At 36.4% G+C, this 22026-nt stretch overlaps 1 protein-coding gene across 1 annotated transcript; it reads left to right on the top strand.

The window, feature by feature from the left end:
• The first annotated feature begins 8565 nt into the window (after nucleotides 1-8565).
• On the top strand, nucleotides 8566-20875 carry ndufv3 (NADH:ubiquinone oxidoreductase subunit V3). The gene is made up of 4 exons (XM_041272197.1): nucleotides 8566-8796; nucleotides 9126-9219; nucleotides 17901-18872; nucleotides 20602-20875. Exons 1-4 carry the CDS (start codon nucleotides 8752-8754, stop codon nucleotides 20772-20774), a joined length of 1284 nt encoding a protein of 427 aa, XP_041128131.1. The 5' UTR covers nucleotides 8566-8751; the 3' UTR covers nucleotides 20775-20875.
• Nucleotides 20876-22026: the final 1151 nt, after the last annotated feature.

The following is a 22026-nucleotide window of genomic DNA, read 5'->3' as shown; positions in this document are numbered from 1 at the left end:
CCATGAGTAGCACAAGCTCTTCCCACATTCTTTTATTATAATCTGCACACACCAGTACATGATTAACCGCAGCCAACATGTAAACCAATCCTGTTATGTCTGTGCTGCTGTCCCATGAGGGACATTGGAATGAAGAATGGGACCCATTTGCCTGGGTAAAAGCCCTACTCGGGACATGGGGAGCTACTCTGTTCCACTGGGCTATGTATGGATTAATATTGATAATAGTGCTATCACTCATTATTGCTTGATTAAAAGACTCTTTACCAAAGTGTTGGACACTGATGGTCAATGTAACAAGGATACTGACCCTTTTTCTGAACTGGCGGATGATTTGATGTAATTTTCTCTTAGGTTGTAATTTAATTACAAAAGGAGGGAATGTGGTGGGAAAATTACATCTCATGCAATTTATGTACTAACCTCTGAGCTGTTTGTTCATAAGAACACAAGAACATAAGAAAGTTTACAAACGAGAGGAGGCCATTTGGCCCATCTTGCTCGTTTGGTTGTTAGTAGCTTATTGATCCCAGAATCTCATCAAGCAGCTTCTTGAAGGATCCCAGGGTGTCAGCTTCAACAACATTACTGGGGAGTTGATTCCAGACCCTCACAATTCTCTGTGCAAAAAAGTACCTCCTATTTTCTGTTCTGAATGCCCCTTTCTCTAATCTCCATTTGTGACCCCTGGTCCTTGTTTCTTTTTTCAGGCTGAAAAAGTCCCTTCGGTCGACATTGTCAATACCTTTTAGAATTTTGAATGCTTGAATTAGGTCGCCACGTAGTCTTCTTTGTTCAAGACTGAACAGATTCAATTCTTTTAGCCTGTCTGCATATGACATGCCTTTTAAGCCCGGAATAATTCTGGTCGCTCTTCTTTGCACTCTTTCTAGAGCAGCAATATCTTTTTTATAGTGAGGTGACCAGAACTGCACACAACATTCAAGATGAGGTCTTACTAGTGCATTGTACAGTTTTAACATTACTTCCCTTGATTTAAATTCAACACTTTTCACAATGTATCCGAACATCTTGTTAACCTTTTTTTATAGCTTCCCCATATTGTCTAGATGAAGACATTTCTGAGTCAACAAAAACTCCTAGGTCTTTTTCATAGATTCCGTCTCCAATTTCAGTATCTCCCATATTATATTTATAATGTACATTTTTATTTCCTGCGTGCAGTACCTTACACTTTTCTCTATTAAATGTCATTTGCCATGTGTCTGCCCAGTTCTGAATCTTGTCTGGATCATTTTGAATGACCTTTGCTGCTGCAACAGTGTTTGCCACTCCTCCTACTTTTGTGTCGTCTGCAAATTTAACAAGTTTGCTTACTATACCAGAATCTAAATCATTAATGTAGATTAGGAATAGCAGAGGACCTAATACTGATCCCTGTGGTACACTGCTGGTTACCACACTCCATTCTGAGGTTTTTCCTCTAATCAGTACTTTCTGTTTTCTACATGTTAACCACTCCCTAATCCATGAACATGCGTTTCCTTGAATCCCAACTGCGTTCAGTTTGAGAATTAATCTTTTGTGCGGGACTTTGTCAAAAGCTTTCTGGAAATCTAAATAAACCATGTTATATGCTTTGCAATTATCCATTATCATTGTTGCATCCTCAAAAAAAATCAAGCAAGTTAGTTAGACATGATCTCCCTTTCCTAAAACCATGTTGACTGTCTCTGTTCATGTGTTGCTTAGCCTGTGTGACTTAAAAAGGGATTATAGCAATGTAATAAGAAGTTTGAAGTTTATTTTTTATAATGTTTAAAATTAAGAAATACACTTTTATAGTCTGGACGTTCCTCTTCCTCTTTCAGCCTTCATCACACATCCTGTTATTGCTAAGTGAAGAGGGTTTAAGGTGGACTGAAAATGCCCATATATAGCCATATGGCACTTCACAAGAAATGTCACGACTTACTTTTTATTTTAGGGGGGCTTGCAATTAAAATAATTTGCTATGATTGGTCTCATTTTAATCTTCCAAGTTGTTGCTATCCTCTAATATTGAGTTAAGCTTCTGTCATTAGCTTGTAATAACTGTAGGTTATAAGGTATATAGTATGCTTACTGGATCTGCGTAGCTCAGAACATTGTTCGGTTTCCTAACACCTGCGTGGGTTGAGATTGTTCTCGGGTTTGCAAACTACTAAAATTATTTACTCAATCTTGTCTGTCCTACTGAGGCTGTCTTACAGAAGTTTAAAGTATAAACTTCCACCACAAGGCTGGTAAATAAAAATAATAAAGTAGAATACCGTTCTGTATAATCAAAATACAATTGTTTTCTGTGTGGCTGTCAGCACTCCCGGGGCTTTTAGATATAATGTAATAAATCTCTTTTACCGTTACAGAAAAATACTGCAGTATAACTGCATCCAAAATATTACATCTATACTGCAGTACTACTGCAGTATTTTTGCCATATTGCAAATAACCTTCAACAGTATAGTACCTTAGCATTGTGTTTATGCCCTGCAGTATGAATGCAGTACCATTGCAGTTCTTCTACTGCATTTATTGCAGTACAATTGCAGTTTCTCTACTGCAGCATTAACTTACCATTGCAGTTTTCTCTACTGCAGCATGTGTTGTTACTGAAGGATGATTGCAGTACCTTTTGTTACTCTACTACAGTATGAATACATTACCACTGAAGTATGTGTGCTTCAATATTTTTGTAATACCTATGTATGTCAACAGTAATAACACATCTTCCCCCCCAATTACCCTATTTATTTGTAAATTGTAGAACATGTTCACATATAATAAAATGGGGTTTATAAAACAGCAGAAAGCAGAAGGAATAATAATGACCCGAAACACACCTCAAAGTTGTGCAAGAACTATCTGGCGAAGAAGGAAAGTGAAGGACAACTCAATCTAATGACCTGGCCTGCCCAGTCTCCAGACCTCAATCCCATAGAATTTGTATGGGACGAACTGGACAGAAGAGTCAAAGCAAAACTACCCATATGTGTCCTACATCTCTGGGAATTGCTGCAGAAGAGTTGGGAAGACATGTCGCGTGATTTCCTGCTGAAACTTATTAACCAAATGCCTCGTGTTTGTGAGACTGTTATTAAGGCAAAGGGTGGCTATTCTGAGGAATCCAACATTTAGAGACAGTTTTCAATTTTCTTGAACATTGCTTTGATACGCCTTATGTTTTGTTTTGTATATTGTAACATGTGTTTTCATTTTCAAGTATTTACAGAAACATATATCACGTAAAACATTGTCAGTTATGAAAAAAAAACTAGTTTCCAGCAAGTGTAGTCAAACTTTTGACTGGTACTTTAGATAGATAGATAGATAGATAGATAGATAGATAGACAGACAGACAGACAGACAGACAACTGGCCGTAGTTTGGATTAGTGTCCCTTTAAAAACGTGACCCAGAGATGAAAACGTTGATTTTCCAGCGTTTACGCACACTTTTATTACAACCCAAAAAATAAACAAACACTAACTACACATACAGCAGGTCTCTGACTGACTCGCAGGACAAATAAGCTGTTTACTTGCTGTAAAACTAAACTCCGGACAGTACTTACAACGTGACTGCTCGGACACAGAGTACTCCTTCCCATGTCCTTCTACTCAGCAGCCTAGAACAAACTCGCTGCGCTCCTTTTAAACCCTGCTCCTGGCTCTAATTATCAATAATTGCTAGGTGCAGGTGATAATTAATAATTAAACAAAACAATTTAAATAATTAGCTTGGCAGGGAGGCTTTTTAACACTTTTAGGATTGCATATATATATACACACACACACAATAAAACACAAGTATAATAAAAAATAAATTATAATTATACATATACACACAAACATATAGATTTATTCAACGTATATAAACAAGTACTTCAAATTGTAATGAGGTAGAAAACCAGTATCCCGATTGAGGCCTTTGTTTTTTTGAGTCCAGGACTTTTAAAAATTTAAGTTCCCCTGTCTTGAGTGTTTTTGAAATTGCCCTTTAAAACAAGAACTGTCAGATCATGCAGAGAATGGTTAGGCATGTTAAAATGGTCGCCAACAGGCGTGCTGGTAATTTTGTTGCTGATGGTGTGTCTGTGTAGATTCATCCCCGTCCAAAGATGTTGTTTGGTTTCACTGTGTAATGTGTGTGTGTGTGTATATATATATATATATATATATATATATATATATATATATATATATATATATATATATATATGAGAGAGAGAGAGAGAGAGAGAGAGAGAGAGAGAGAGAGAGAGAGAGAGAGAGAGAGATAGATAAACAGCCGGCTCGTCAACCAGGCTCCCTCAGGTTCTTTTCCCTTCTAAAATCACGATCGACACACAGGATTGAAAGAAAAATAGCGCTGATGCGCACTTTTAATTACAAAAACAAAACAAACACCTAGCTCCTTCGGAGCACTGACTAAACATTAATTGCAGGTTCCTGACTAGCTCGCAGGACGGATACACCGTTTACCTGCAACATAAACACAAATAACCACACAGGTTTATACAGGACTTACAATATTTACGACTGCTCGGAAACAGAGTGGAAATTCTGCTTCCTTCTACTCAGCAGCCCCGAGCAGACTGACTGCTCGGCTTATATACCCTGCACCTAGCAATAATTTACAATACTTCCCAGGTGTGGGTGATAATTAAAAAAAAACACAATTAAATAATGACAAAACCATGCATATGCACATGTTTTTGGCAGGGAGGATTTCAACCCCCACCCTGCCGTGTCACATAGGAAATGGGACATTCGTGTATTATTTTGTTATTTGGCAGACGCCTTTATCCAAGACGACTTACAGTGTTTTTCAACCATTAAAATACAATATACAATATATATACTCTATATCTCTCTCTCTCTCTCTCTCTCTCTCTCTCTCTCTCTCTCTCTCTATATATATATATCGATATATATATAATATATACATCGATATACATAAAATTACCACCTTTTTTTGTGACATGGTTGTAGAACCTATTTCCGAGTCGACGGTTTATTGATTTATTATGTGCTTACAGGGTAAAGGATACATATAATATAACGAAAGATAATTTTTGATGTATCTTACTATTACCTTTCTATTAAAAACTACTAAGGGAATGTTTTTAATGATTACATTGTTACTTTTTCTTTTCATTCCCTTACATGAAATCTCTACTTGTAACAGATGATAACGTTTAAAAGTCCATGGGTTACTTACTATCCCAGACAAGGTACTGTGTCGGACTCTACTCCTAGTTGAAGGGTCAGGTCAAACACAGCCTGAGATTAGGATGAGGAGGAGGAGTCACAAAAATGAGACCAATGGGATGACTAGTGTGATTTCCTCTCAAGAACAGCATTAATACACTAAATTGTTTTCTTGTCATTTATACAAGATCGTATTCAATTATAATGTAAATATTTTCTATCAATTAGCTGTTTATTTGTGTTGCTTTTTTTTTTTTTTTTTTATTAATCTGTGCAATACCTCATTTAATCTGTAAAGGCTTGTCATATAGTTTATGTAATTACTCCCTAATAACTTGAGCAATTTTACATCAGGACAAATACACTCTACTTGTCGATTTTAATTTTATGTTCTTTCATCAGAAAAAAAGTAAGGTGCATTAAAGGTGTCAAGGAAAAGTTACAGAAAAAAATCCTTAATGTTGTAATTGTTAGTTTATGCAAGATAAAACAATTTTCATATCATACTTTTCTGTACCTTAAATGTTCTTAATAAAATCCTAGCATAGCACTTATTAATATTTTTAAAGATACAGCTCTTAGAATATTTAGCCCCATCATTTTCCAATGTATAGTTGCACAAATCCAACGTTGAAATAAGCGGGGAATGTACGTACAGTAGGTATTTATTTATTAATATGGCAATTAAAAGCCGACGAAAAAAAAGTCGGTCTCCTAAACTGTTCATAGCCGTCTGACCTTCTCTATATATTATTACCACCCTTCATTCTGTGTTTTTATTTAACGATCAAAAAACACGCCCGTTTTGTAAATCAATACTATTACAGATTATTTGCGATTTTTATGTATTACTACAAAAAGTAAAACTTTAAACAACAACCAAACACCTCTTCTCCATCTCCGTCCTATCTGTTGCCTTAAAAGGAAATAAATTCCTTTCCAAGGGAATATGGCCGCCCGCTTTGCGTAGTGCTGTTAGCAGTTTCCAGGGGCATGTCCAGCCGAATCCCTGGGTGCGTTCATGTCGCGCAGACTTTTGAGAGTCTGCGCAGCTGTACATCAAATGACACGGGTCTGCGCGCATACCCTGTCAAGTTCGGCAAAATGCGTGACCGCAGCCGGATCTGACAACGGAGGTCACGCATCTTCTGGGCTCAGAGTCTGCGCACACCCTGCAGATTCTAATAATGTGTTCCAATCCACGAAAATGCGCAGAAGTGGATGGCGGCCATCTTAAGGGGTGTTACCATCTGTAGTGAACACGAAACTGGCCCCTCTAAAGGACCCATCGAGTGAGCGGTCCCGAAGTGTACAAGCATTGAAAATTTCTGTTGAAAAGATTCTCTCTGCATAACCCAGCAAGCATTGGGTCAATACCAATAAACCCTGTGTTTTAAAGACACAGCGCGAAAATGGAACCGAAGATGTACAAGATGGAGTTCGTGCACAAATGTAATTAGCAATTGTTAATACCACTTATTAATGTATTCATTTATTTGGCTGACGCTTCTATCCAAACATAGCATAACAATATTATAATACATCTTATAGTACAATTAATGTTTGAGACGCCTTTTTTGCGTTATTCTAGCTTGATATTGTCTATATTTTTTTAAAAAAATTAATAGCAAGCTACGTTATTCCGTATAGATGAGACCTTCAGGGACAGCTGCAATAAGCTAGTTGGCTATTTGTACTTCTAGATAGCTTATGTATTCCAGTGAAACAGCTTTTTTTTTTTTTTTTCTCGCTGTGCATCAAAAAAGAGCAGAGAACTGGCACTTAATTGTTAAGCCTTGCGTAACTACAGGCTGCCAGATCTCTGAAAAGTGACTTGGATAAGGGGATTTTAATATTATATATATATTATATATATATATATATTATATATATATATAGATATATAGATATATATGAAAATTCACTTTTAAGTATTTGATATATATAATATTTACATATTTGTTGTATTGTTAGTAATACGTTGTGTACGTAATTATATTGCTTTTAATGCAGAAGATAAATTGTATGTTGGCACAGTATTGCTGCCTTCTTGGCTGAGTCTCCCTTAAGCAAATAATAAATGGAATTACATTTTTAACTCTATACGCGGGTAGGTTTCACTGTTTTCAGTTTATTATGTATATCTCTTGGGGGCAACAAAATTAACTTTAGAATGGTATAAGACAGTGCTGTACATAGCATTCAATTACCATGTAACCGTATTCATTGTTATGATTATTACAGTGTTTGAAGTGAAGATCTATATGAAACAGTTGAATATTACTACGGTTTTGTTTTCAACTTTATTAGCTATAGGCCTACAACTTACTTCTCCGGCCACCCTCATCAATCCCAGTATGACTGCACGGTGACGATGGGCTCTCCTACGGATTGCAGACCCCATCCTCCGTTGGTCATTAATTAATAAAAAAAAAATAGCAATGGCTATTACAGCTGCAACAGGTGTCTCCATTTTATTTCTCTCTTCTCCTCTCAGAGTCTTGGAGCTCAAAATGTAACTTGCTACCAATGTTTTGATTGTAGTTGTGCTAATACCCCTACCCCAAACATAAATAAAAATGACATGCACGCATATAATGACAACACTAGAAACAAATGTTTTATTAGTGCTTTATTATGAATAGTTACTTTAAGCATAACAATATTTAAAAAAAAAAAAGTATAATATTTTACACATACAAACAAATCTGCCAACCCCCTCCCGAGTTGGAAACATTGCACTTCGGACAGACTAAGCTATACATTTCAAGCGCTGACTAATGACGACGCCTTTCCCTGGCCGTGAGTGATGACGCTAAAGTGTGTTCCCATGAATCTCTTTTTGTGCCCTAAAGGTGCTGCGCTGGAGAAGACTCGTCTTCAAAACTATGGACGAGCGCCACTTGTGCAGGAGGGGCGTAGAGAACCACATGCAGGATTATCGTGGTAGCGCCAACTAGAATGGGGGTGTGACTAACAGAAAAAACTATTGTATTGTGAATGACAAATACCGGTATAATTATGCTTTTGAGTTTAATTTTCAAACTAGACTAGTAAAACTATGGACGATATTCCATGCCAAAATTTAAAATGAATAAATAAATAAATAAATGTCTATTTATTTATTTATTTATTTATTTACCCGTGGATATATTTATGTTTTTATAATTTTGTAATATCCTCTATATAAAACTGATGTACATAACTGAATTGCTTAAACAGATTCATAATAAAAGATGGTCATGGGGTTACTGAAATAAGTCTTTGCACAATTTATTTATCAGTCTAGTTATGATAGAGGTGTATGGGAATAGTGAAGAAAAAAAAAAAAACTATAGTCTTGTGCAATCAGAAAATCAATCAAGTCGCTCTCCACGTTCGCTCAGTTGGCTGTGCTGGGAAACCTCCCACAGCTGTCCGAGTGCCCGCTGCGTAGACCGGTGACGTCAGGCGCAGACCCCTGCTGCTGTGCAGGCGGTGAAAACGCACCCACTACCTACGTGCCTGTGCTTTCTCAGAACGACGTAGTGACGGCAAAGATGGCGGTTTCCTTTCTGCGGGTAGGACGAGCTGGGGCTCTCAAGGTAAACTGCAATATATTTGTAATATTAAATCAAACATAGTGATTGTACATGTAAATTCATTTCTGTTTTTTAGTTATGTGTAACATTTTTTTTTCAAATTACAAATGTAATATACATGATAAAACGAACTGTAAGGGTTATTCACGGTAAATAGTGTACAGTTGAGTTATGACGGAGTTACATTAGCTGTCATGTTAGATTTGCGAATGTCCTTTTGGTCTGCATCAGCTAAACGAGATTTGATTTGCTGATTAAGTTATCAGTGAACTGGAAAGAAAGCGAATGTTTTTTTTTTTTTAATATTTGTTATTGTTTGTTAAAATTGATAGTGGGTGTCACTGGAGACCTTGGGACTCAGAGGGACGGCACCATCTGCAACTCTTTGCACAAAACTAGTGGAACCCCAGAAAAGTGGGAAAAAGAGTAAGGCTTTGTTCACTTTGTTGCGAAATTAATTAAACCATGGTGTTATATATATATTACACACATGTGTATGTATGTATGTATGTATGTATGTATGTATGTATGTGTGTGTATGTATATATATATATATATATATATATATATAATGTATAATGTGTAAAACAAGTTTATTACAGAATTCATAATTCCATATTGAGGTTTTTCATGTGTCATCACCACAGCAACCATGGCGCCTAATGCAAAAACAGTGTCTTCCACACAAAAATGTAATGTATTTGCAACCAAAAAGCACACTTACCACCTCCAGACACAGGAATTAGAAAGATATAATACTTGGAATTTGTGACCCCTACTGGACTGTTTATTTTACACATGCTGTTTACAGTAAAGGCACTGAATCGAAAAAGAACACTCAGTACTGCATCTCCAGCCAAGCCCCACCCCTTGTTCGGTATTTTTCACATATCTCTTTATAGATGTACATATTGATAAATTTTATCACCAAACTCCTCAATATCCAAGTCATTATTTTATTACTATAACATCTCAAAAAGCTCTGCAAATGTCCGTTATAGTCTTTGAGCGCTGGATGCGGAAGCAGCTATCTCCTTTGTTTGTGTCCATGTTATCTCTGATGCAGATATGCCCCTTTTTTTTCGACTTCATTCAGCTCCTATCGATCACACTCGGCCATTGAAAGGTTTTCTGTGCTTTTGCCGGAGACAACAACGACTACAGACCTGTGTTTTATGTCTTTTTGATGATGTTGTACAGCAGGGGTTTTCAAACTCACTTGCCACATGCAGCCCTCACAGCACAGCAGTCCAGCCCACTAAATAGTTACACAAAAGTAATTTAATCTGGCCCGCATGGAGCTGCTTGCGTAAAACTCGAGTATAGTTGTAAAACGTGTGTAGGCGATGTTGTGCATTGTTTATGGTTAGTTCCGTTGTAATACGTTGCTACCACTTTAAGAACTGTCGCAGTTGCTACCGTAAGTTGACACAGTCCTAAACTTTTTTTTTTTCTCTGTTGCGTCAGCATCAGTACAAAATATAAGAGTGGCGCTGAGACTATATGAGCTACTCCTCGTAGCAGTCATTTGAAAATATATCGTACAGGAATTCCCAACAAACGTAAATGAGCAAAGAAATGTCTCAGTCTAAAAGAAAAATTGACCGCAAACACAGGCAATTTCAAGAAAAGTGGACGGTTGATTATTTTTTTGTGGAGTACAGAGTGCGACATGTTTGATTTGCAAGGAAAGAGTTGCCGTTTTAAAAGAGTACAATATTAAACGGCACTATACAACAAAGCATGCAGGGCAGTATCATAAATATCGGGGAGGAGAGAGAGAAGACAGCTTTGCAGTTAAAGAAAGGATTAGTGTTGCAGGAACAGCTTTTTCAGAAAGTGAAAAAAGAGTCAGAGGCAGCAGTCTTGGCAAGTTATGTGGTGCATGAAATGATTGCTAAGTCTGGGAAGCCGTTTACTGATGGAGAATTTATTAAAGACTGTATAACCAAACTGTCTGAGGTCATAAGTCCTGAAAGGAGAAACATTTTTAGCAATATTAGCCTGTCTGCAAATACAGTAGCAGAGCGTGTTATTGAGTTTTCTAAAGATCTTGAGGAGCAGCTCTGCGAGAAAGGCAAAGCAATTCAGTACATACTCTATTGCACTTGATGAGAGCACCGATTTGGTTGATATTTCTGAGAGATGTTGTTGATAACTTTCAAGTCACAGAAGAACTGCTAAGCTTGTCTACAATGCGCGGTAGAACAACAGCAAGTGAGATCTTTCAAAACCTAGGAGACGCACTAGAACGTGCTGGTCTGCAGTGGTACTCTTTAGCAGGCGTAACAGCAGATTGAGCCCCAGAAAAAAAAAGAACAGGTTGGTCGCGCTTGTGCAGAAAAAGAACATAACGCAGAGCAACCAGTAGCATTACACTGCATCATTCACCAGCAGGCAGTGTACAGTAAATCTTTGAAGCTCGACAATGTTATGTCCGTTGTTGTGAAATGTGTGAACTACAGTCGCTCTGGGGGTTTGCAGCACAGACAGTTTTGTGCTTTCTTGGAGGAAATTTAATCCAAATATGGTGACTTGCTGTACTTCACAGAGGTGCATTGGCTAAGCAGTGGCACTGTTTTAAAGAGATTCTTTGAGAAAAACAGAGGTGAAAAGGTTCATGGAGGAGATTAATATGGCTCTGTCAGAGTTTGAAGACACACAATGGATGATCGATCTTGCGTTCCTTGTTGAAATCACCCAAGCGTTGAATAACCTCAGCTTGTGACAACAGTGATGATGTGAAAGCATTCACAACTAAACTGAAACTGGAAAAATCAGATTTCTCAGAGTAGACACACTCATTTCCCATCATGCAAATCACTTCTGGAAGAGCTGGACATTGAAATGCAGTTCAGTGGTGCTGAATATGCTGCTAAACTTGACCTGCTTTTGGAATAATTTGATCAGCTGTTTGCAGATTTCAGAAAGCAAAGAGTAAGCTTCCAGTTGTTTGCTGTTCCATTTTTAATTGATGTGGAAACAGCACCAAGTGATTTACAGATGGAGCTAATTGATCTCAAATGCAACACTCCTTTTGAAGAATTAATTCAAACCATCCTTCCCACAATTTTTGTAAAAGCTTCAGAAAAACCATGGCTCTGTTAGGCAGCACATGTATTTGTGTGAGACTTTTATTTCCACTATGAATATAAACAAGTCAAAATACAGAAGAAAATTATCTGATACACACCTTACTGCAGTCCTGAAGGTTTCAACTGCCTCAGTCAGAGGCCAAACATCAACAGACTCACAGAACTGAAGCATTGCCAGGAGTCTGGCAAAAACTAAAAATCTTGGGCAATCCCAAATTGTAAGGAAGTTCTATGACAGTTCAGTGTAATACTTCATGAAAGAAGTTTTTTTTTTTTTTTTTTTAACCAATACCATCTTTCGTGAAGTCATTGGCCCTATGTGAGGATTTCAGGGTCGATGTTGACCCGCACATAAATTGAGTTTGAGACCCCTGTCATACAAGGTCCAACATCGGACTGGAAAGGGTTAATGATGGCTATAGCACACTTTTATTAGGGAAGATGGGCAATAAACACTGTCTAGTTACAGTGATCACTGTTTTAAAACTGTTTTTAGTGGGAAGATGGCTTTAGCACACACTTACTTTTATTAGGGAAGATGTGCATTATACACTGTTAAATATTTCTGTCACTGCTCAATATATAGGCTAGAGTACACACACTGTAAAAGTAACAGGTTTAAGCCGGTTGAAGCTTGAGTGAAAAGCACATAAAAAGTTGAGCATCTACATTTTTTTGGTCTTTTTAAAACCATTGCATGGTACATCAATAATCATCTTGATTTAATATTATTAAAGGAAAATTATAGTTGAAATTAAGTTTAGCATAGCATTACCATTTTATTATTTTCACTAAACAGTGTAAAAAAAACTAATGTAACAGCCATCTTCTCAGTAAAAACAGTTAGAAAACCGTGGTCAGAGTAACTAGACAGTGTTTATTGCCCATCTTCCCTAATACAAGTTTTGAGTCAACACAAGATTTTTTCGTCTGTTGCGTCTTGCATCCCAGATATAATGGATTTAGTTACATTGTTTACAGTCAGGAGTTTAAGTATAATTTAATTGCACAAGATTCCATAGTTAGATGATGATGTAAAACAGTATGTAGCGTGCGTTTTCTACTAAAGCAGGGTCAGCTGTTGCAAGGAAAACTAAATTCTCAAACTGACTATTTAAAAATTGTGAAAACAGAACACACAGAAATACTTGGGACTGTAATTAGGAAGTGTACTATGGACTGCAGACACTAGAAGCCCCACAGCAGTCTTTCAGTCCACTATATTCAAAACACTGTAACCAGTATAGCAAAAGGAGAAACAGTTGGATGTAATTAGCTTTTTTTTTTTTTTATTGAGTGTGTTACATAAAAAACTGAAAAAAATGAAAAACTGAAGCATATGTATATATATATATATATATATATATATATATATATATATATATATATATATATATATATATATATATATATATATATACATAAACATTTATTTGACAAATCAAAACAAGAAAATGTAAATAAATAAACATCTGAACAGACGTCGGTTTACAACATACATATTTATAAAACTGAAATGATAGCAGCATTTTTATCTTTTGCAACAGCAGTCGGTTTATAATCGGATGTGCAAAAGCAACTAAACAATGTAGATAAATACACTTAGAAGAAAACATTTTACAGAAGCGCACAGCACAAGAAGTTATAAAAAAGTCTAAGGCTTTTCACAAACAACATAGATAATGCGCTTCTCCAAGCCACCTTTCTGTAAAGTACCCAGGAGTTCATGGCTGCTAGGTCCAGTACATTGTAAAACACCTGAACAGATCACCGTCAGGAGCCAGCTTTCATTGAGTAGTTCCGCGCCATCTGATCCAAAACATTAACTCCATATTTTCTTGTGTTATAAAACTCCACGGTCTCTGGTATTTATTTTCACTAGTCCCGATGCTAATTGACTGACCAAAGCAGCGCCGCCTGCAGACACCAGCATTTTAAAAGGCTGATTTGAAAAACAATATACTGTTAGTCATTCACTCAGGCAGAGAGTAGAGACTAATCTAATTACAGCTAACCACATTGCAGGCTGGTGAATAAAAATAATAAAGTAGAATACCATTCTGTATAATCAAAATACAGTTGTTTTCTGTGTGGCTGTCAATCATGGGATTTCCATGCGGATCAATTTACATGTGAAATGGCGATGTGCATGCACGTTTGGGAGAATTACTCGAGTAAATCAAGTTTGTGGCTGAAAAAACGGCCAAAGAGAAGGATAGGGTAAATCTCATTTACTCATGTAAATGACGAAACACACAGGAAAATTCATGCCCAGTTTCACATGGAAACCCTGCATTTCCTGTGTAAATGTTAATGAGTGTGTTTATCCTTAACTATAAATATTGCAAGGGAGCAGGTCAGTTGTTACTGTGGATTCCACGATGGCAGAAAGTAGTGGCTGAAGGGCAATTTTATGTTTAGCAGTGGTGTAGTTCACCTTAATGATAATGCGGGCGGCTTTTTTTTTGTAATAGTTTTTTGCTGTGTCTGGACTGTCATTTGTATATCTCCTGTGGGTTTACTGCGTTCATGGTAACAGCAGCTGTTTGAGAATACCCTTGCTGTAAAAACTACACTAAATTTAAACATCAAGAGCAAGAGAGCTGCTTAAATGTAACTGAATTGATTCCCGTGTTTTTTTTATTTATTTTTTTATCCCAGCTACGTCCAAAGACAACACGTGTCTGCCCTCCACGTTAATAAATATAGTTGGTGAACTGGATGTCATGAGCCAACTCGATCGCCCAAAACAGCGCAGCAAACATCCAACAAGTTGTTGCTGTCCTCTCAGAACTTGCCAAATAAAACTGCAAATAAATGTATTGATTGTGTTTTATTTGTTTGCATCATTAACGTGTAACAAAACGGTAACTCCAACACAACTTAAAAGAAAGGAGAGAATCTCTGGCAGCACGAGCCTCCTCAGATCGCTCCAATTTTGGGAACGAATGAATGTACTTTAGTCAGTTTTATCAGTATCTGCCACCTCCCTTTCAAGTGCCTAGTTGAAACAGTAAACTACTAGTTGAAACAGATCAAATGCGGAAATCGGTCTACCAAAGTTTTGAAAAACCAGCCCCAGGATAAAATATGAAATGCTGATAAAGGCATATTGACTGTCTCGTTCACTGCTATGTATTACCCGATTGTAATTTAAATAGCGCCCCTTTAATGTAAACACATAATTAATCCTCTCAATTGTTTATTTCCTAATTCTGCAGTGTTATTTACAAGATTTAAAAAGAGGAGTGTCTCCAGACAATGTCTTTATGAAACCAACGGTGTGTAGTGTAGTGACTACATCCTTTACACGGTAAAGTGATCAATTTCCTTTAAGGATTGTATAGCTAGAAAAATAGTTTTGAGCTCATTTCTTCGACTTCAGAAAATATAATTCAATTAAGAAACGGCCATTGTTTAAATTGGTAATTATAGCTTCATTAAAGGCAGGTAGCGTGGAAAGAAATAAACTAAACAATAATGAAATATGCAATTAATTTTAGCTTACTTCAGGAAAGCTCCACCTTGAGCGCAGTACTTTAGGTCTTAGTTTTTCAGCATAGAAGAATGCAGTGCTTTGCCATTGTTGCCATCTTATTTGCTTTCTTATTCTCTACGTGTTTACGACTGACATGATGTTTAATGGTACTCGTGTATGATCGCACGAGTTACAGCAAAACTTTAATACTATTGCACCGTCCTTGTATAGATAATTGGATTTCTTTTAGCTTTGTCTTACTGAAACATTGTTTTTTTTTCTTTCTTCGTTGGTGCAGCCACCATGTTGAGTTTCAGCAGACATGTAGTGAACAAAAAAAAATGGATATGGTATTCTTCAATTACTGTATACTTAAACGTGTATTTTCGACTAATGTTCTGATTTACATTTTTACCAGTTTCAAAACGCTTAAGATAATTTCTGAAATGGTTGTTTTTTAAAAGGGAAATAAAACAAAAAACATCAGTGTGAGTATTGTGATTTTTATTTATGTTTAATGGAGTATTTATATTCTAAATAATGCAGGAAGATTGTGCTTCACTGATTTTAGTATTCAATTCTACGACGAGTTCAAAACTGTAAAGTTCATGAGCAGCACCAAGCAGCGCTCTTTACAGAGGCATAATTGCCAAATGCCTGCTTCGCCAACCTCAGTAGATTTGCTGGTGCCCAAGCGAGCTCTGCACTTATGTGACATGCATTTTTACAGAGGGAAATAAGAGAATCAGCTGCAAGACAGACACAAATATTCTTATGTTAATGATTTGTAAGAATGGTCTCAAAACAATATGTTTACCTCACGAGGCTGGAGTCTCGACTGAGGTTGATATTTATGATAATAACTTGCAAATGTTAGTAAACGGAGTGCAAAGGTTGTTGTTACTGCGAAAAATGCACGCAATTTAGCCTTAGAGGGAATGTTGGTCTCCCAATACGCACCAGGTCTGCTGACAAATATTGTAAATAAACGGCGGGTCTCTATTAAATGGCAGATCTCTGTCATTACCATTGAAGCTGAGGAAGAAGAGAAGGAGCTTGAGCGTAATGAACTGCTAATAAGTGACAGCGATGAAAGTGACTCTCAGGAATAATAATATAAAACGTAATTTAAAGTATGCCTACATGTAATACATATTTGTTTAATGCTGTTATTACGTTACTAATAACAACAGCACAAAACATCTCAAATGTTTTAAAAAATGAACAATAAAAGCAGTGTCACTATCGAAGTAATGTATTGTTTAATCTCAAACTTGTACATTGTTAATACAACGAAACACGTTAACGTACACCAAGAGATTTGTATCAGGCCTACTTTCAGCACGCTTAAAATTATCAATTTTTAGTAAGGTAATAATTATATTAAACAAAGATGCATTACATGTAGGCATACCTTAAATTACATTTTCTATTATTATTATTATTATTATTATTATTAAACAATGGTAGATCTAATTGTTTTTAAATACAAATTTGTACTTCTGCTTGTTCATTTTCCACGTTTTGCATACTGTAGCCTTGTTAACCAGTGCATATAAAAAGAACATCATAATACTTTCGCTTTATACTTGAGGGCGTACAATACAGTGTCATATTGACATGACACACAACCTTTTAACATTGAGTTAGGATGTTGCTACGATGTTGTGTGTTAGCGGGGTCTCAATGACTACATGAAGCATGTGAAGCCAGTGATCTAATATAAACTGCGCTCTCAAATAATCACCTGTCTCCAATATGCGCCAGGTCTGCTGGCAAATGTTGCAAATATCCACAGTATTCTCGGGTACCTGTAACAAGATTCCGGCTTAATCTCTTCTGTAGTACAACAAGGGAGCCAAGTATTTAGCTATAATGGTAGAATAAACAATTGATGTTGGAAACACATTTGGGTAACTGCTGTAAGAACCACTCCTAATGATTGCAAATATCATACAATGATAGTGGACAGTGAAAATAAATAATAAATACTAACTCTCTAAGGTATGTAAGAATACAATTAACCTGAGTGTATTTTGATATGATTTTTCTGATTTCTAGTTTGCTTGCCTTTTTGAAACGAGATAAGAAATGTAGGTAACCTTATACATGATGAATACCCTGACTTAACCAAAATTGAAAAACCTGGTTTGTGGTGTTGGTTGCTTGTTCTTAGGTATTGTAAAGTCTTTGGAATTAAAATTTTACACCATAAAACAGTGCTGTTTTTGGTAGACCATTGGAGTATATTTACATTACAAATTCCTGTGGTCAGGTTAACATATTTTCAGGGATTTTGTATACAACAACAAAAAAAAAGAAATTAGATTCAAGTGTCTCAAATAAATATTACATAATTTATAACAGCACAGTAAAATGATTCACATTTTCATAACCCTGTTTAACACTTTAATGCATTTAATAAAAGAATATGCTATACATTATACAAGTAAGAACAGTGTTAGGCCTTTTGATTTCCGGAAGATAGTCAGACTCTGAAATCTGACATTGTTCCTGTTTATGCCATTTCCTAGATGTAGTGGCACCAGAAGAGAGAGCAACACTGCTATCCAGCAGGACTACTGTAGAGTTTCCTAAAAAAGTGTCTCTTCCTATGTCCCAACAAGCAACAATAAATGTGGGGAAAGAGGAAACCATAGATGGTTCTAATCCTACTGAAGCCTTAATAAAAGGAGATGAACTCTTGACCAAGAAAACATCTGTGGAATCTAAGGTCTCATCTGCATTTACTGCTGAAGTGCCGGAGGAGATTGGCAGCTTTAATGAAAGGGCACAGCTTTTAAACTACAGATCTTATGTAGAATTCCCAAAACGGGACCAATGGCTGCTCTTTGATAGCAGTAAAATGGCATCAGAAAGCACAGCTGCTGCTTCTAAGGATAAAGTGAATTATGATGGGTCATCTTCCTCTTCTAGTTTAGATTCAAGCTCTGACTCTGATTCAGACTCAAATTCTGACAATGAAGACACTGTAGATATAACGTTGAAGATGAGAGTTGAGTTTCCAAAACGGGAGCCTTTTATTCAAAGCCAAGCAGATGTTGGTGGAAAAGTGGATGCAATGCCAACAGAAAATCCCGTTGAAGCTGCAGTTAAGCTAAATAATCTGATCGCAGCAGCAATACCTGGGAAAGACAAGGATTTTAATATTGTAACTCAGAAAAAAACAGTGGTTAGTGTTAGTGATCTAGAGATCCCTAAATCTAGTCCTGTCGAGCTAGGACCAGCAGAGCACCCAGATTCAGTGGTTGAGAATACCGAGTTACCTTCACCGGTTGAGATTACTGAGCTACCTTCAGAAATTACACATCAGCCTGTTCTCAGAGGGAAGGAACCTGAACTCCAAAAGAGGGCACAAAGTGAAGCAGTTTCTGCCATCCCTGAAGTTACCAAAGATTCCATTGAGGGTAAAGTAAATGGAAGTGCAACAGATGATTCCTTTCCTGAAACAGCAACTCTGGGAGAGGCACTGGATACACTACAGGGTACACTCAAGAGTTGTGTTTACTTTAATCTTTAGATAGTTATTTTACATAGTCCATATCCTGCAATTCCTGTTATTTTAACATGATGCATTCATCTACAAAATGCAACTATAATCACTGCTTTTGCATTGCATTTAATTTGTCTTGATTTCTTCAAACTAATACTTAAATAATGTGCCAAAAAATAGTGAGTGCTTGGCCTTGTTACTAGTGTAATATGCAGAGTTTTCCAAACATGGTGTACTTCCAGTGATTTAATATCTAATAATCCATTGCAATGGCTATTACTATTACTTGGCATCTTTGTCACCTGTATAGCTTTGCACTTATTTACCCTTGCTTGTAGCACCTGCCTTAAGGTTCTTGCTTGTTTCTGATATTTGTGTGAACTTGTCAAAATGTGGCAAAAGTATTATCCTTTACTTATTCCATTGTTTTCTGGAGCCTTTCCTGTGATTATTGACTACTTGTGTAAGAAGAAATACTAAATCTACTAATACATGGACACTGTAAAAAGCCAAAATCAGAATATAACACCCCCCCCCCCCCCCAAACCCACACACACACACACACACACACAAGTCAGTTTGGACTTGCACCTCTCGCACATTCTGTAGACAGCTTGCCTAATTTTATATACAAATGAACTCGCCAATAAGTGATTCTAAAGATGTTCCACGCTTTATTGTTCAAGACCTTGACAACAGCCTTTAATGACCCTTATCATTCTGATAATCACAACTTGTGTTTCTATTAAGCATCCTACAACTCTAAAAAGCTTTTGTTTTAAGGATGGAGTTATTTGTTCAACAAGGGGAGGGGTATTTCTCTGTAAACGAATATTGTAGAATACTGTAAAATATTGTTATGCCTCTAATAGACTTGTTTTGAATGTCTGTTGATGTGAACCATAACATCAAAGCGGTATACCACCCTATTATGAATTTACTAAAGGACACATCTGTAAGTTATACAACCTAGTATTAACACATGGGCGTTGTCTTTTTACACAACCTTGCATCTCCTTGCTTTCTTCATTCCTTTTCCATAGTGCTATTAAATATATAACCTTATTTGTTGACTGTAGTGAAAAGGTACTGATTAAATTGGGGTTACCTGGCATTTGGACTTCTGTAAGAAACAAAGCAGCAGACTTCTTTCATAGTTCTCCAATTGGACTGCGTCTGTAAACATACAGCTAATTTTTGTGACCATTTTGTTTACTTTGTTTAATTGGAAGGTACAAACTGTTTTTTTAATGGCTTTATTCAATTTGATCTAATGGGGGGAGGGGGGGGGTTGGTGAACAACTCTACTTTTATCTTTCTCGCTACTTTCTGTTGCTGACTCCTACACACTATATATCTTTCTTGTTCCTTGCTATTATAAAAATGAAAACAGCAACAGGGTTTGAAAACAGTTAAGAATGTTTTAAAATGCAAACTGTAGATGGTCTCCAGACACAGTTAACCGTAAATTGACTTTGGTCTTAGCACTTATTTATCAGAGTATTAAGAATTTTTAAGAACACTTTATTATTAAGAACACTAGCTATTCTTGTTGAATTTAGTTATTTACTAAGAAATCACGTCCAACGTAAAGTAATAAACATATTTATTAACCAATCCTTTTATCATTGCACCTTTTTCACAGGATTCTGTCAGACCAGGCTTAACAATAGTTGTGTGCATCTGTTTTCTGAATCATTGTTTTCTTCCTGTTTTCTCAGAAGCAGCTGCACTCTCAGTTGAAAAGTCTGCCGAACCGGAGTTTGACATCTCTACTTATAAGAATCTCCAGCACCACAACTACACCACATACACCTTTGCAGACTATGATACTGAGATGACCAAATACAGGCTGCCACAGCCCAGCTCAGGCAGACCCTCGCCCAGACACTAGGTGCAACTTCTGCAGTTTATATAAAAACACAAATGTATGTAATCTAACAGCAGTACTCTGTTTAATTGTAGATTATGAGAAAATAAAACAAATTCATGCAAGTGATTTTGTGTTCTTTACTTTTACAGTGAGATTTCATTTGTCCCTTTCTGTGAAGTTATGACATGGCTTGTTCTACTGCAGTATACAGTATAACCAATCCAAAATGTGAATGCTGTGATTACCACTATTTTTAGACAAAGGTATTAGTTCTTCAAATGTCATGCCATCGTCGGTAGGATTGGAGTTAAATAAACATTTTAAGTCTATTTTGTTTATTTATTATTATATTACACACACATCGTGTCGACAAGATCACGGTAGCGTTTTCTACAAGTCTTAGGTGTTTTGGTATTCATAAAGTCAAAGATGTATTTTAGAAAATGTGACAGTCCTTTTTTTTAAACGGGATTTGCCCTTTTAAAAAAAAAATAAAATATATATATATATATATATCTATATAATATATATATATATAGTTTGTACATAAATCAGTGTTGTTTCAGGAATATAATTTTGGACTGTTGGTGATGCCTCATAGTGATGATTGGTGCATCCTTTGACAATCCAGAACTTGCAGTGTTCTTCAGGATGAAATGCATTCAAGTGAGTCCAGACATACCATCAAGCACTGCTATCCACCTATAGATGTTTTCTTTTTTAATGTTTTTTTAGGTTGTTTTTTTTTACCCAATTAATATTAAAATGTGGGAGGGTATATTTAAATGTGTCTGTCTGCCTTCCAGTTTGGCCTTGCGCGACTACTTTCATAAGGCCACTACACACCAGACATTATGCAACAAGTGGATGTGCAACAGTGCAACAAAATTATTAGAACCAATACTTTTGATAAGAATCTTTCACATCCCAGGTGTCACGTGAGCGACGCAAAATGAATAGGATTGAATCCTATTTCTTGCAATTTCTTTGAGCGAAAACAAGGGAATTGAACAATTGGAGAACAGCTTCAATGCACATGATCCACCAGGTTGAAGCAGTATCTAAAATGTAAAAATAATACTTGCCATGGAAAAATACCCAGAGTTTTACAACAAAAGTCATCACAATTATAAAGATACAGAGATGAAAGATAACACTATGTAACACAATTTTTGTTCCTGGGTAGTAAGTGTTATTTCCTAATTGCTTATGCCTCAAAAGTATAGAAAATGGCTATTATTCCCCACAAACTGCTTTTGTGACCAGGACAGGT

Source organism: Polyodon spathula, chromosome 15, assembly GCF_017654505.1.
Source record: "Polyodon spathula isolate WHYD16114869_AA chromosome 15, ASM1765450v1, whole genome shotgun sequence".
Lineage (NCBI taxonomy): Eukaryota > Metazoa > Chordata > Actinopteri > Acipenseriformes > Polyodontidae > Polyodon > Polyodon spathula.
Note: the sequence above shows the minus strand (reverse complement) of the source record. Positions and strands in the feature narration are given on the sequence as shown.

What these genes read in the sequence shown, in the direction of transcription:
- ndufv3 (XM_041272197.1), top strand. Translation starts at nt 8,752, where the DNA reads ATGGCGGTTTCCTTTCTGCGGGTAGGACGAGCTGGGGCTCTCAAG. An exon ending in GACGAGCTGGGGCTCTCAAG is followed by an intron (nt 8,797 to 9,125) that starts GTAAACTGCAAT and finishes TAAAATTGATAG; the next exon opens with TGGGTGTCACTGGAGACCTT. An exon ending in GGCACTGGATACACTACAGG is followed by an intron (nt 18,873 to 20,601) that starts GTACACTCAAGA and finishes CTGTTTTCTCAG; the next exon opens with AAGCAGCTGCACTCTCAGTT.